Raw genomic sequence first — 14,256 nt, forward strand, 5'->3', positions numbered from 1 at the left:
GGTGTTTACTGGTAGCTGTCCAATCACAGCGAAGTCCTGAGCTGAAACGAGTCACCAGCTTCCGTATCGCCGACCAATGACTCTATTAAGTAGGCGGGATTGTCTACCCTCTTCGGCTTCTGATTGGTTCGCTCTAGTGTCAGTTTCACGTCAGGCTCTGCTCCTACGGGGAAGGAACGACGGCTCCTAAATCTTTCATTGAGAAAAGGCGAAAGGCGAGACGAAAACGTAAATTTTAGTCTTCGGTGAGTGGTTGATACTTTATAAATAAATAGAATATCAAATAGTTCATTTTAAATGGGAGTAATGTGGTTGTCGTTGACGTATTTTCCAACCTCTTAACGTTACCGTATGACTGGCTTTTCCGCTGTCACAAGACAACTGTGTGAGGGAGGAGGAGGGATTGATGTTGCATCTATGCTCCTGGATGGAGACGGAGGCCTTCAATGTGGCCTTGTGAAAAAGCTAGCTACTTAGTGAAATGTTTAATAACAGCGTTTATATATAAATGGCTTTTCTTTAGGTTCGTGTGGCTTTATATCAGGACCGAACCTGATAGCTTTGCCGCATATTTAATGAATACGCCGGTGTCACCTTTCCCACCCACCATAAGTCACATAGGCTATGCGAGTACTTGCTAGTAGGAGGATAAAGTAGATGTGTGTGATGTTGCCTGTTAAATTTGCCAGTCTATGGGTAAAACATCCACTCCCACTACCATCCCAATCCCTGGTACTGAGGTAAGAACACTGTAGCCTCGATACACATGGAGAGAGTGTCACGCCAACCTCCTTAAAAAATAAAAGGGAATTAAATGTCCCCTTGCTTATCGGCACAGTTACATAGCCCATAGAATATGGCTCAAGACCTTTTCTGAATCGTCAGGAGCCATTCTTTAATTCGGCATACACATAATCCACCAAGTAGCACTCAAATTCAATACAATTTAAACTGTAGAGTTGGTGCACACTGCTTGCTATTGCCCACAACGATTCACGTTCGTGGAAGAAGATATTGGGTTAACAGGCGAACCAACTCTAAAAGTTGAAAGTTTATTGAAATAACTGCTGCTTGCTGGAATTATATGTCTGCCGAATTGAAGAATGGGCTCATAATGATTCAGAAATGGTCCTATGTCGTATTTTAAGGGCATGCACCTTTGCAAATAAGCAAGGATACATTAAATTGCCACATTTTTAAATAGAGTTTGGCAGCACAGCATGGCTAAACAACCCCCCTTCTCCATACTGACATAAGCACACTCTGTGACCAGTCTTTGTGCATTATCTAGAGCATAAAACTCTCTTTCAGCCACCAAGAAAACGTCATGTGAGAGGAGAGGGTCTGTTCAATAGTCTATTTTTCTTGGATGGCATGCAAGTCTTTTATTTTGTCCTAATAAGTGATAATGGCCAAGACAGAACTGGGTTGGACTTTTCAAAGTTCAGACCTTGTTCAAAGAACAAGCCAATGGTATGAGAGGCCTTGACTTTGTTGTCCACACACTCACTAACACATATGAAATGTTCACATATACATACATAAAACACTCTAATATACATGCATACACTAAATACTCACATAAATAGAAAACACATATGTATCATATGTAAAATACTTGCATTCACTGAATAATAATTGAATAATTACTCTATCTTCCTACAGTCATTGCAACAGTATGTACCTACAATGCAGGCAATTTATCATTCATTAAGCCCTTGTTTGCTAGGGTTAATTGTGAGTGGTATAATCTTTCATGTTAATTGCATTCATTATGTTCAGTACATTGACAGCCTGTATATTGTAATTTGGTTATTTTCTCTCTACAGAAAACCATGCTTCATACTTGATTCTTAATTCTTCATTAGGAACTAAACTGTGCAATACTGGTCATTGAATGAACTATATTGCAACTCCCTGCAACAATCTACAAAAACTATAAACCAGTGAACTGAGATCTCTGTCTTTACCTTAATTTAATGCTCATAAGAGCACTGAACCAAGGCAGAGATAGTGATTCTAGATTGTTGTTGTTTGTTTTCCAAATATTTGTGCATTCTAAATTGTCACATGTACATGTGTGTGTGTGTGTGTGTGTGTGTGTGTGTGTGTGTGTGTGTGTGTGTGAAAAGCAAAGTTTGAATTGAATCCTACATGACCCCTCATACAGTTGAAGAAAGGCGTTTTAACTTGATTAATTGAGAGTGCTTTGGATTTCTCTTTTGATCTGTGTTTGGCTTCCCAGCCTCCAGCCAAAATGATCCACAGCCTGTTCCTGGTTAACGCCTCGGGGGACATCTTCCTGGAGAAGCATTGGAAGAGCGTGGTCAGCCGCTCCGTCTGCGACTACTTCTTCGAGGCCCAGGAGCGCGCCACCGAGCCAGAGAACGTCCCGCCGGTGATCCCCACGCCGCACCACTACCTCATCAGCGTGCTCAGGCATCGCATCTACTTCGTGGCCGTTATCCAGAGCGAGGTGCCGCCGCTCTTTGTCATCGAGTTCCTGCACCGAGTCGTTGACACGTTCCAGGTAGTTTTCATGCCCTCTTCTTGCTTCCTTTTGTTCTCTTGGTCCACTGCCTAGTTGATCGATTGAGTGTTTATTTTTATCTCTGGTTTGAATGGAGAGGCTAGTCTTCAAATTCATTCTTTCTTCCTTGTTTAAATTTCACTTTTGTCTAATTTATAAAACCCATATCCTCTCTGTGTGTCTTTGTTATCAGGACTATTTTGGAGTGTGTACAGAGGCCGCCATCAAGGACAATGTGGTAGTGGTGTATGAGCTACTGGAGGAGATGCTGGACAATGGCTTTCCCCTGGCCACAGAGTCCAACATCCTCAAGGAGCTTATCAAGCCCCCCACCATCCTCCGCACAATGGTCAACACTATCACAGGTACGGGACAGGAAAACTAACATCTTTGTCCACAGGCCACAGTGGCTGTAACACAACGAGATCTTTAGAATATTATAGAACCCTCAAACGATGGTTGGTTACCTGCCAGAGAAGGTTAGTAGAGTAGAAACTCCCCAGACTCAACCAGAATTTAGCAGCTTTTGACTGGTGGCTGAAGGTTGTTTTCCCATTCTGCAGGTAGCAAGACTGTGATAAGGCACTCACTCAGTTGTAACACAGGCTGGAATTACATTTTTGGCCTTTTATAACCCAGGGCCATGGATCATGTTTCACCCTGCTGAATGATTTGTGAGCTGTCCTCGTGTTGTTATATAGCTGGAAATGTGTTGTGTAGGTCTGTGTGGAAAATAATTATCTTCCCAATACAGCAGGCCTTGGCCCCAGAGAGGTTGACAGTGGCAGATTTATTGCAGCATGACGACAGAATATTTCTCGGCTTTTTCAGTCTTTTCAATGTTAAAATCTCAAAGGGAAAGTGACTACATGACCCTTTGACAAAAGCAGTAGTTAAGTCATGACAGTACTTCTTATTTATTTTCCCAATGTGTTGGCGAGGTATCCCACCTGGCCTGTAACTACAGGGTGAACAGTTTGTTGTTTAGTCATGGTCACCATGGTGCCATGGTGTTCAAGTGCCAAATTCAGCCGGGGCAAGTGGAAGTGAGACACTTCAGTCCTCTGTACCTGGGCGCTATGAAACTTTGTCATGGTGCTAATGGAAAGTATAATGAAGTAAAAGCTCTTTTATTGTGAAAATGTAACTTTAAATGTAAAGCTATAAATATTTACACCTTAGCTGCAATTTTAATGTCCTATAATCCTCTTCCTATGCAGTTTTTTTCATGATGTCATTCAACAGGAAAACATACTTATGGGTTCATTTATTAGTTTTTCAAGGACTGCTGTTATACAGTAATGTATGGTGATATATAAAGCTAAATCTTTTTATGTTCAGACAACACATACTCAAGCATTTTATCATAAATCACATTGTTGTATAAGCAGTGCTTCTATGTATGTATGTAATCTGCCAGAAGCCATGTTGCTAACAGACCAAGTAGTCCAACGTTACTGTATTCTCCATAGAAGAGATGAGGGCAGCTGATCAACTAGGGAGCCAGAGAGCTGACATCACATTCAAATAAAGTGATTAGGTCAATATGTTATCGCCACAAATGTGCCGTGAGACTGGACCGAATGTGTGTGAATGCTCAGCCTTGATTATGGCACAAAGGATTGCAACATCAAATCCTGTGTATCGGTAAACATGCTCGTTATTTCCTCCGCCAAGGAGGTTATGTTTTCGGTGCCGTTTGTTTGTTTGTTTGTCTGTTAGCAGGATTACGGAAAAACTACTGGCCCGATTTTCATGAAACTTTGTGGAAGGGTGTAGCATGGGCCATGGAAGAACCCATTAAATTTTGGAGTGGATCCGGATCCGACTCACGAACAAGCAATAATAGCACGAACCTTGGCGGAAGTCTGCACTCTCCGAGTGCCCTTCTAGTTTCATGTGGTTCATGTGTGTTTTCCAGGCAGCACAAACGTGGGTGAACAGCTCCCTACAGGTCAGCTGTCAGTGGTGCCATGGCGGCGCACCGGGGTGAAATACACCAACAATGAAGCCTATTTTGACGTGGTGGAGGAGATCGATGCTATCATTGACAAGTCAGGTACGGCTCTGCACTGAACACAAAGACGCTCTGCTGGCCAATCAGACCAGTAAGACTTCCATATTGGGTATTATTTCTTAGTTATTACCATTGTGCTATTGCTTTATTACTATAAGACAGATACTGTATATCAGTTTTCCCATATTGGTCTTTCATTAAAAATTGGCTAGTCAGTGTTGTCCACTGACATATGATGGAGTGTGTTTAATTCCATATTTATTGTATAATTGATAAATACTACACTGAGATTGATGATTGGACTAGGAACACATCTATGGGAAGCCCTCGAGCTGAATTTATCTTCTTCTTCTTCTTCTTCTTCTTCTTCTTCTTCTTCTTCTTTTTATCATCCTGGGTTTCAGTGGAGAGTCCCACGGTCTAAATGCTGTTTCAGTTTTTCCACCCTGCCAAGCATACAATTTTGGGAGAAACACAACATTTTTGATTACTCTGTGGAATTTATTGGCATGAAAATGGTCAAATATAAAGGTATTAAATATTGGCACAAAATATCTGCTATGAGCAGGTTAAATCCAAAAACGTCAGTATCAGCCTTCCAAACCCATTACTAATATACAGATTATTAATATATTACTGTCATTCGATAGTATAATTAAGTTGTTATTACCCTGTTACATTTAATTGTTAATTTTTTTTATTTTCTAAAAATTTCCCACGTTGTTCCCCCCTCTTATCCATCAGGCTCCACTATCACAGCAGAAATACAGGGAGTGATTGATGCCTGTGTGAAACTGACCGGCATGCCCGACCTCACTCTCTCATTTATGGTGAGTTTTCTAACCCGTTTCCCAGGATTTAGCCTCCATTTTCTGCTTTCAGAAATATCAACTAGCACTAGCACTTTTTATGTGCGTGGAGCATCTTCATTATTGGAGTGGCATTGAGCAACAGTAAATATACACATGCTTGCACATACAGCCTCAACACCATCTAGCATCTCATTGGGGCTAATCCTGTGTGTACATCCCCACAGACTCCACCAGCACTGATGAACACACATAGCCCAGCTCTTACTGAGCTGCTCCGTCCCATCACCTAATAATGTGTACATCTATAAAAATAATAAACTTAAGTTACCAATACAGTTACCAAGTGCTGCACACTTGGTAACTGTTCACCCGTGGTGAACAGTGCATTGAAAAGGAATAAAATGGGTAAAAACAAATTATATGAAAGTCTGGGTGCAAAAAAGTTTTTTAAAGACATGATTTAAAAGATTTTACTGATCGTGCATAGATTTCCTCACCAAACAGAGATATTGAAAAAATAATACTCTCTATCAGGTTGGCATAAACACACTGGAAGCATCAGATGCACGCGTTTTCAATGGCCAGACGCGCACTCAAGGCATCCTATGGAGCGTCAACCTGCGTTGAAACGTTGCTCCGAAATTGTCAGCAGACTTAATAAATAGGCATGTCCGTGTTATGATGCATATTTTTTGATAGTAGGCTATCGGCAAAAGCAACTGGATGAGCTTTACAACACACCTGTACACGGTTCATTTTACTCACCCCTGGATCTGTCTGACCCTCTACCCTCCTCTCCCAGAATCCTCGGCTGCTGGACGACGTCAGCTTCCACCCGTGCGTTCGGTTCAAGCGCTGGGAGGCCGAGCGGATCCTCTCCTTCATCCCCCCCGACGGAAACTTCCGGCTGCTGTCCTACCACGTCAGCTCTCAGAAGTCAGTGTTTTCTCCTCAGCCTCTGTCCATGCCACGCTCATCAAAGACGCAGTACACACAAGTCACGCAGGGTTCCCACCGGTCAAGGAATTTCTGGTTTGGTATTTGGTTTTTAGCTGGTTATTCTGAACTGAATAAAACATCAACAAACCAGGAAGGAATACAATATTTAGGTCGTGGAAGAGCTCTGATTTAGTTGTGGAAAGTCATGGAATTTTCCATCAGGGCCACAGTGGGAACCCTGGTCATGGCTCATTCAGTCCGCCCCACCTGCTTCCATAGACTGACATTATTCACCCCTTCTTTCTCCTCCCTTCTCATTGTGTCCATGCAGTCTCCATCCAGTAAAGTCAAGAAGGTATTTCGATGTGTATTTCCATTGCAGCTGGAGCTTCAACTAAAGCTACAACTGTGTTGTTCAGTGAAAGCTGAACGAAATGAAGCATCCACTTGATGATAAAGTGGATAAATAAAGTAGAGTAGCAGTATGTTGGTGCTAGTAATACCACTCCATTAGTCCAGTTGTTCTTTTGTATTTTGGTGGCTATTTGGATTAGTGTACTGTCCCCAAATAGCAAAGCAGAGGCTTGATGTTAGTGTAGCCGTATCTCTCTGCATAGTTTTCAACCATTTCCAATTGTTGACCCTGTAACCCGTGATCATGTCATGATATGCCATGAAGATCTATGTCCATGGGTCAAAACAGGTTGGATTCACTCAATTGGAAAAAGACATTGTGAAATGATTCTCATTGTTGTAAGAACAACATAAATGTTTCACTAAAACATCCTTGATATCTACTCCCCCAGACTGTAAAAAAGATTAATCTGTTACCTTTTTCCCCAGTAATGTCTGTCTGTAAATGCGGTGGTTCCTCTGCAGTCCCACATAGACTCCGTCAGGGTGGAAAACACTGGCTGCTAAAGGTTAAGATAAGAGAGATAAGGAAAGATCAAACTGATCCCGCGGGGAAATTTAGTTTTTACTCTGCCAGCTACTATGGCAGGTGACCAGTTATTGTTTGGGGGTTCTTTAATATTTAAAAAATCAATTTGACTAGTGAAATAGTGGAAGTGACCGGTTAATAGGTTTTTACCAATAGCCAATATGCATTTTTGAAGCTGCTGATAACTGGTTATTGTGTGCTAATAATCCATATCTTTAAACTTGACCATTCTCAAGCCAAAAAAAATGGTATTTATTATTATTATTATTATGGTATTTATTATTCTTGGCTGGGTGGAAATTCCTCAGATACAGCTGATGATGATAATAATAATAATAGTGGGTAGGTTGTGACACACCGGGCAGGAACACACGCATTCTCTGCCTGTATTCAGTGAATCAGGAGTGATGATTTATGAGAATCATGATTTTTCTACCAAGATTCAATACTTCGTACCCGTGGTGAACAGTGCATGGATTTTCGTCTGTTGAGCTCAACATTAAAAACATCATTGAAGCAATAATGCCCAAGAGGATGTCCTTTATGGGGATTATGGGTACGACAGTGACGATACAGGTACGAGTTGCAGCGTCGCCCATAATCACAATAAAGAACATCCTTCAGTATGTTATTGCTTTTATACAACAGTTACCAGTGCATGTGTACTGTCTGAGATGTTTTCTCCAAAGTAGTGTACATACACAGGAATGAAAAAACCAGGAGAAATCAGAATGTGAAGCGCTGGTCCGGTGGCTTGTGTGACTGACCTGCTGTGTGTCGGCCTGCTTGTTCCGCAGCCTGGTGGCCATCCCGGTGTACGTCAAACACAACATCACCTTCCGCGAGGGAAGCTCCCAGGGCCGCTTTGACTTGACCCTGGGCCCCAAGCAGACCATGGGCAAGGCCGTGGAGTCGGTCCTGGTTAGCAGCCAGCTGCCGCGAGGCGTCCTCAACACCAACCTCAACCCCTCCCAGGGGACGTACACTTTCGACCCAGTCACCAAGGTACTGGAGATTGTGTGTGTGTGTGTGTTTATGGGCCCGTTTGTATGATTGTGTGCATGAAAAGCTATGGCTAGAGGTCAGTCTTGTTACAGGGTATCTTGGTCCTTAAAGTCCAAAAAATAGTTTTAAAATAAATGATCTAAATTTAGGCTTTAAAACGTTAAAAAGTTTTTGAGATCTGAGACAAAATCCTCATGTTGGAACCGTCTTGGTGCGCGAGGCTGTCACTGAGGCTTGTTAATTTTGAGCGGGTCAGAGAGGCAGCCTGACAGTCTTTGAGTCGTCTCAGATATCTGGAGGTTTTCAAACATGATGGAGATTTGTCAGCACAAATTCTGCAGCGCCTTCGTAGTGTGAGATATGTAAATACAAGTTTGGAGAACAGTGAGCAGCAATAGCCAATGAGGGCTCAGAAGCAAACCAAGCAGAAGAGGTGGAGACTACAAAACAACACAACATCATCATGGCTTTATAATTTACCTCCAGCTCTCAAGTATCATAATGATAATAATGATGATGACAATAATTTCCAGGTCTTCAGCAAGGGGAACAAAAAGTTTTCTATTTTGAAATAGATCCCTGTGTATCACACTTTTTTAAGAACAGGTGATGTTCAGTTTGTCAGCCAAGCTTAAGTTACCTTCTCTCTTTCATTCTATGCTGTCAATCCTTGTGTAAGAGTAGGTGTGACCTTTTTTCCAAATGGCGGTGATCTCATGTTGATGTCTTGTGTTTTGGCTAGTTGTTGACTTGGGACGTTGGGAAGATCAACCCCCAGAAGCTTCCCAGTCTGAAGGGCTCCATGAGCCTGCAGGCCGGGGCCTCCAAACCCGACGAGAACCCCTCCATCAACATCCAGTTCAAGATCCAACAGATGGCCATCTCAGGTACACACACACACACACACATACACACACACATATACACAGATATACAGCCAGACACATTTACAGACCTAGAACAGTTGTGGGGTCAATCGCCGTACAGTTTAACCAATCCCAGAAGTGGATGTTCTGTTAACAAAAATATAAAAGCTTCTTTAAAAAACAAAAAAGGTTAATGTATCCTGAATGGGATTTGTATCCTGAATTAAATTATTGAGTGAATGTGAGAAAGGTAGAGAGAAATGGAAAGGAAAGGAAGCCACTGTGTCTGAAAAAGTGCAGTCAAAGATCCACAAACTGGGCGGCTTTCTTTTCCACCTTTTTCACATTTTAGAAACCCCATCGAAGGGCGCATTTTTTACATTCCTGCTTACACACACACAGCATACCAGATTCTTCGTTTTGATGTTGAAAGTAAACTGACCCCAGCCCTCTCTCACACGCCAGCAGCTTTCATCACATAGCCTGCTCAGCTGACATCCACCTGACAGCCCCATTCTGTGAGCACAGTGACACCTCTACCATTAGGTGGCGCCATATGCAACAAATACTCCACACATGAAATCAGAGTGGCAACTTCTAGAAGAGTGCAAGTTAATTCTGCATCAGGATCAATTCACTTTGAATCCTTGAATGTGTTCAGGATTTTATTTTTATTTTTTTTCTTATAGCAGTGATCAGTTTTGATACACATAAGTACACATTTTAGGTAGTTGTCGACCCACTGTGATTTCACATATTATAATATTTGTTGTTAGAGTGACATGGCCTAGTTGACAGTCATGTTGCCCAGCTACCATCAGCATACATTGCACTGAACACCAACCAAAATCTTCAAATACAAGAAAAAGTATGGAATTTTGAAATGGAAATTCAACAAACTAATTCAACTAAATATGTGGAAGGTTCCTAATTAATAAACCCGCTGACATTCCATCCAAGTCACCTTCATGTGTTGGCGCTCACCCGTTTAATAGCACAAGCGATATGCACATCAGATGCTTTGTATTGGTAACTGACTGTTGTGTCCTCCTTCCACAGGACTGAAGGTGAACCGGCTGGATATGTACGGCGAGAAGTATAAACCTTTCAAAGGCATCAAGTACATGACCAAGGCTGGCAAGTTCCAGGTCCGGACATAGAGGCTTACCGCTCTGTGGCCACCGGACCAAACCACTACAAGACCGAGGGGGAGGTTGTGATGGGGGGAACAGAGGAGGAAGGGGGAGGAGTTGGTACATACCCTGTATATATGCATTTCAGGATTTATCCACACCAATTGGAGGCTCCCCTGTAGCAGTTAAGGATGGACCCTTGCACATGAAAACCTCTATTGAAGTAAAAGAGTCTAATATACAGTATACAGGTTAGAGCTTGACTCAGTGCTGAAAGTGTTAACCCAGCGTGACCCGAACCCAAAACATTTCCATTTCCGTCCAGGGCATACAGCTTTTTGTGAGGCCAAACCCAACTAAAGCCCAATATTGCTAATACATTTCTAATGACATATTGCTGGTAACAGTATTGTTCAGTAATAATTAGTAATTTTCCTGAGCCCAACCCCAAAGCCAAGCAATTAAGTGAAAAATTAATCTCAACTTCCAGTCAGGTCCCATCAAGTTCAGTCATAAATTTCAGGCTCTAACAAAAATAGGTCACAGGCACAATCTCATACTGTACTGTGTTTCAGCTTTTGTTACAAGCTGTGAAACTGATCTGTCAGTCAGCTTTTTACATGATATTTCATCGTCCTTGTTGAGTTTCTCTTGAGAGATGTGTGCTGGTGACAGTTACTTGCACTCTTAACTACGGATGCACCGATATCAATACAGGTATTAGATATGGGGCCAATAGTGGATCAAAATAGAGTTAACACAGTAACAATTTCTGATACCATGAGCTAAGTCATGCCAGAAATCCATGCAGAGCAACTTGATTTTCAGTGTTTTTCACACATATAAGGATGTTAAACCTCTGTAGAAAAGGTAGAAGACTGGAATTATATCACAACCATTTTTTCCCAGTGACTCCAAACTCCATGGTGAACTCGATACAGTTCTGAATTGGTACTGGCAGTCAGGCTTCTGCTGCGCTACCATCGTTGAAAAAGGCAGATGTGAAACTTGTAAATCAAGGTATGAATGAGCATTGTCAATTATTTTTTACAGATCATACTCCTAAATGTCTTCCCTGTGCTCCTTGAGGGGAAAAAGTCCCCATGAAAAGTGATATGGCTGTTTCCCTACTCCTAGCTTCACACACCCTCTGCTGTTCCCTTTTCCTCTGATCCCCTGCTTTCCCTCTCAACTGTTCCAGCACTCATCTGTTTTCTGTTTACATTCCTCTCTGTTCTATTCCTGTCCTCCTCTTTTCTGTTTCCAATAATTTGATGACTTTGTCAGCAGCACTGGAGTCAGCGTACTGACACATGAGAATGTGACACTGAAGCCGTCCTCTTAAATCATGCACTACCACATCTGCTGGTACTAACATTTCCTTTTGACGCAAATCAAACGGTTGTAGTTACTGAAGCTGTGTGCTTAGCTATTATTGTCATGTTGATTCCTTGAAACATTTCAGGTAGAAGTCTACCTATTTTAGTAATTTCAATAACTTTGATTATTTATTAGTTGTGACAGATGATAACTGAATTGTGATCCAACTGCTGAAGCACCATGCCTTGTATACTGTAGTGCCCTTTCCTGCATACTGTCATTAAATTCTGTAATGCTTTAAAATGAACTCTACAAAAGAACTCTTGTATTTGGCCCCATTATGAACCATAATATGAACCATGTCCTTCCCTTAAGACAGTGATACACACGGCAACTTTTTGGGCAATTTTGATGACAGCCATCCCTAGGGATTTGCCTCAGTGTTTTTTGTTTTAATCAAATAGGAACATGTAGCCAGGAAAAGATTGACTAGTTTTTTGATTCTGTGTCAGTTTGTTACCTGTCTCTCAATTGCCCAAAAAACTTTCTCAGTGCATCACCACCTTACAGTTAGAGAAACTGTGCTAGGCAGTGGCTTGGGTTTCCTCTGTATGAGTGCTGTGTATGTTTACTACGGATTCATGTTGCTCTCACTCAGCGTGTTTACATGCACAAAGTGTTCCGGATACCGCTTCATATTCCGAATAAGATCATAAGCTGTTTATGTACATGTTAATATCCTGATCACAAATATACTTGCATACATTATATAAGCATAACATTCTGAATGTTACCATGGCAACTGAGCTGGCACAGTCTGCAGAAACCAGCGGTAAAACTCAGAAGATGCACACATGCCTCAGTGTCTCTGCTAGAGTCCACCTACACCATCATATTGGGTGTCCCACAATTGGGATATGAGCTCATCTGGGTCATTGTAAACAGGATATGGGGTTTACATCTCAAAAACAACAGTATGATTCCAGGTAATACTGGAATATTAATGTGCTTGTGAACACACTGACTACATATTGCGGTGTGATGGCAAGATACCTATGAAGAATGTTAAAGGTTTGCGTTTTATGTTTACAGCATTGTGTTTGTGTGTTTGTCAAATAGCCTCCAAAGGAGTTTTACAATGGTATAAAAATAAAGAAAATAAGATTTGAAGTGCTATATCTGAGTGATGATAATGCTAATTGATGAAAATGTATTCAGCTGTGAATTAATATTTTATGCTACCAATAATAGGTCAGTGCATGCAATAAGCTACAATTCCAGTGAATATTCATAATACCCATATACATATGGATTTTTGCAACAATTTAAGGCATACAAGAATATTTCCATGTTGTCAGTCTATGGATATGTAATTTATTTGTACTTATTGTGAACTTAATTGAAAATTGAGCATTGTGATTGTTCCTATCAGGGCTTTGATCATGTTGAAATACTATAGATGCAATGATTCCGAGGACTCCCAAATAGATACACCTTAGGCTGAGGACCCCCACTTGATTTGTGTCCTAGGGAGCCCCATGGGTCTATACTGTAAGTGAAGTGAGTGAAACCTGTAATTTCTGTGTCATTCTCTGACTGTTCTAACTTCATATGAATTAATAGCAGGAGCATCAGTTCTTTGTTCTCCATTATAATGATAAAAATCAGCTTTGCTCTGACTAAGGTATAGCGAAGGGCCCACACCTTACCATACCCAATTGACAGCCATAAATAATAGTAAAGTACCCCCTCACGATGTTACAGGAACTGGTTTAAAACCCCCTCATGGTGTCACAGGAACCGGTTTGGAAACCCTTCATGACATTAAAGGAACCAGTTCAGAACCCTCTCCTAACGTCATAGGAACCAATTTAAAACCCCCTTATGATGTCACAGGAACTGGTTTAAAACCCCCTCATGATGTCACAAGGACTGGTTTAAAAACCCCTCATGACATCACAGGAACCAGTTCAGAATCCCCTCATGACATCACAGGAACCAGTTCAGAACCCCCTCATGACATCACAGAAACCGGTTCAGAACTCCCTCATGACATCACAAGAACCAGTTCAGAACTCCCTCATGCCGTCACAGGAACTGGTTTAAAACCCCTTCATGATATCACAGGAACTGGTTTAGAACCCCCTCATAATGTCACAGGAACCGGTTTAAAACCCCCCCCCATGATGTCACAAGAACCAATTCAGAGCCCCCTCATGACATCACAGGAACCGGTTTAAAAAACCCTCATGATCTCACAGGAAGCAGTTTAGAACCCCCTCATGATGTCACAAGAACCAGTTCAGAACCCCCTTATGATGTCACAAGAACTAGTTGAGAACCTCCTCATGATGTCACAGGAACCAGTTAAGAACTCCCTCATGATTTCACAAGAACCAGTTCAGAACCCCCTCCTAATGTCACAGGAACCAATTTAAAAACCCCTTATGATGTCACAGGAACTGGTTTAAAACCCCCTCATGATGTCACAAGGACTGGTTTAAAAACCCCTCATGACATCACAGGAACCAGTTCAGAATCCCCTCATGACATCACAGGAACCAGTTCAGAACCCCCTCATGACATCACAGGAACCGGTTCAGAACTCCCTCATGACATCACAAGAACCAGTTCAGAACTCCCTCATGCCGTCACAGGAACTGGTTTAAAACCCCTTCATGATATCACAGG

At 41.8% G+C, this 14,256-nt stretch overlaps 1 protein-coding gene across 1 annotated transcript; it reads left to right on the top strand.

Annotated features, from left to right (window-relative positions):
• Positions 1–166: 166 nt before the first annotated feature.
• On the top strand, positions 167–12,715 carry ap3m2 (adaptor related protein complex 3 subunit mu 2). Its single transcript, XM_071898754.2, has 9 exons — positions 167–245; positions 2,246–2,530; positions 2,724–2,895; positions 4,452–4,589; positions 5,292–5,377; positions 6,162–6,295; positions 8,039–8,246; positions 8,989–9,133; positions 10,172–12,715. The coding sequence occupies exons 2-9, from the start codon at positions 2,258–2,260 to the stop codon at positions 10,270–10,272; spliced, it is 1,257 nt and encodes a 418-aa protein (XP_071754855.1). The 5' UTR covers positions 167–245; positions 2,246–2,257; the 3' UTR covers positions 10,273–12,715.
• The last annotated feature ends 1,541 nt before the right edge of the window (positions 12,716–14,256 follow it).

Source organism: Centroberyx gerrardi, chromosome 8 (assembly GCF_048128805.1).
Source record: "Centroberyx gerrardi isolate f3 chromosome 8, fCenGer3.hap1.cur.20231027, whole genome shotgun sequence".
Classification (NCBI taxonomy): domain Eukaryota; kingdom Metazoa; phylum Chordata; class Actinopteri; order Beryciformes; family Berycidae; genus Centroberyx; species Centroberyx gerrardi.

Excerpts from the sequence above, each read along its gene's own strand:
- ap3m2 (XM_071898754.2), top strand. The coding sequence starts at position 2,258 with ATGATCCACAGCCTGTTCCTGGTTAACGCCTCGGGGGACATCTTCCTG. Across the intron at positions 2,531-2,723 it reads GAGTCGTTGACACGTTCCAG|GACTATTTTGGAGTGTGTAC; the intron begins GTAGTTTTCATG and ends CTTTGTTATCAG. Across the intron at positions 8,247-8,988 it reads CTTTCGACCCAGTCACCAAG|TTGTTGACTTGGGACGTTGG; the intron begins GTACTGGAGATT and ends TGTTTTGGCTAG.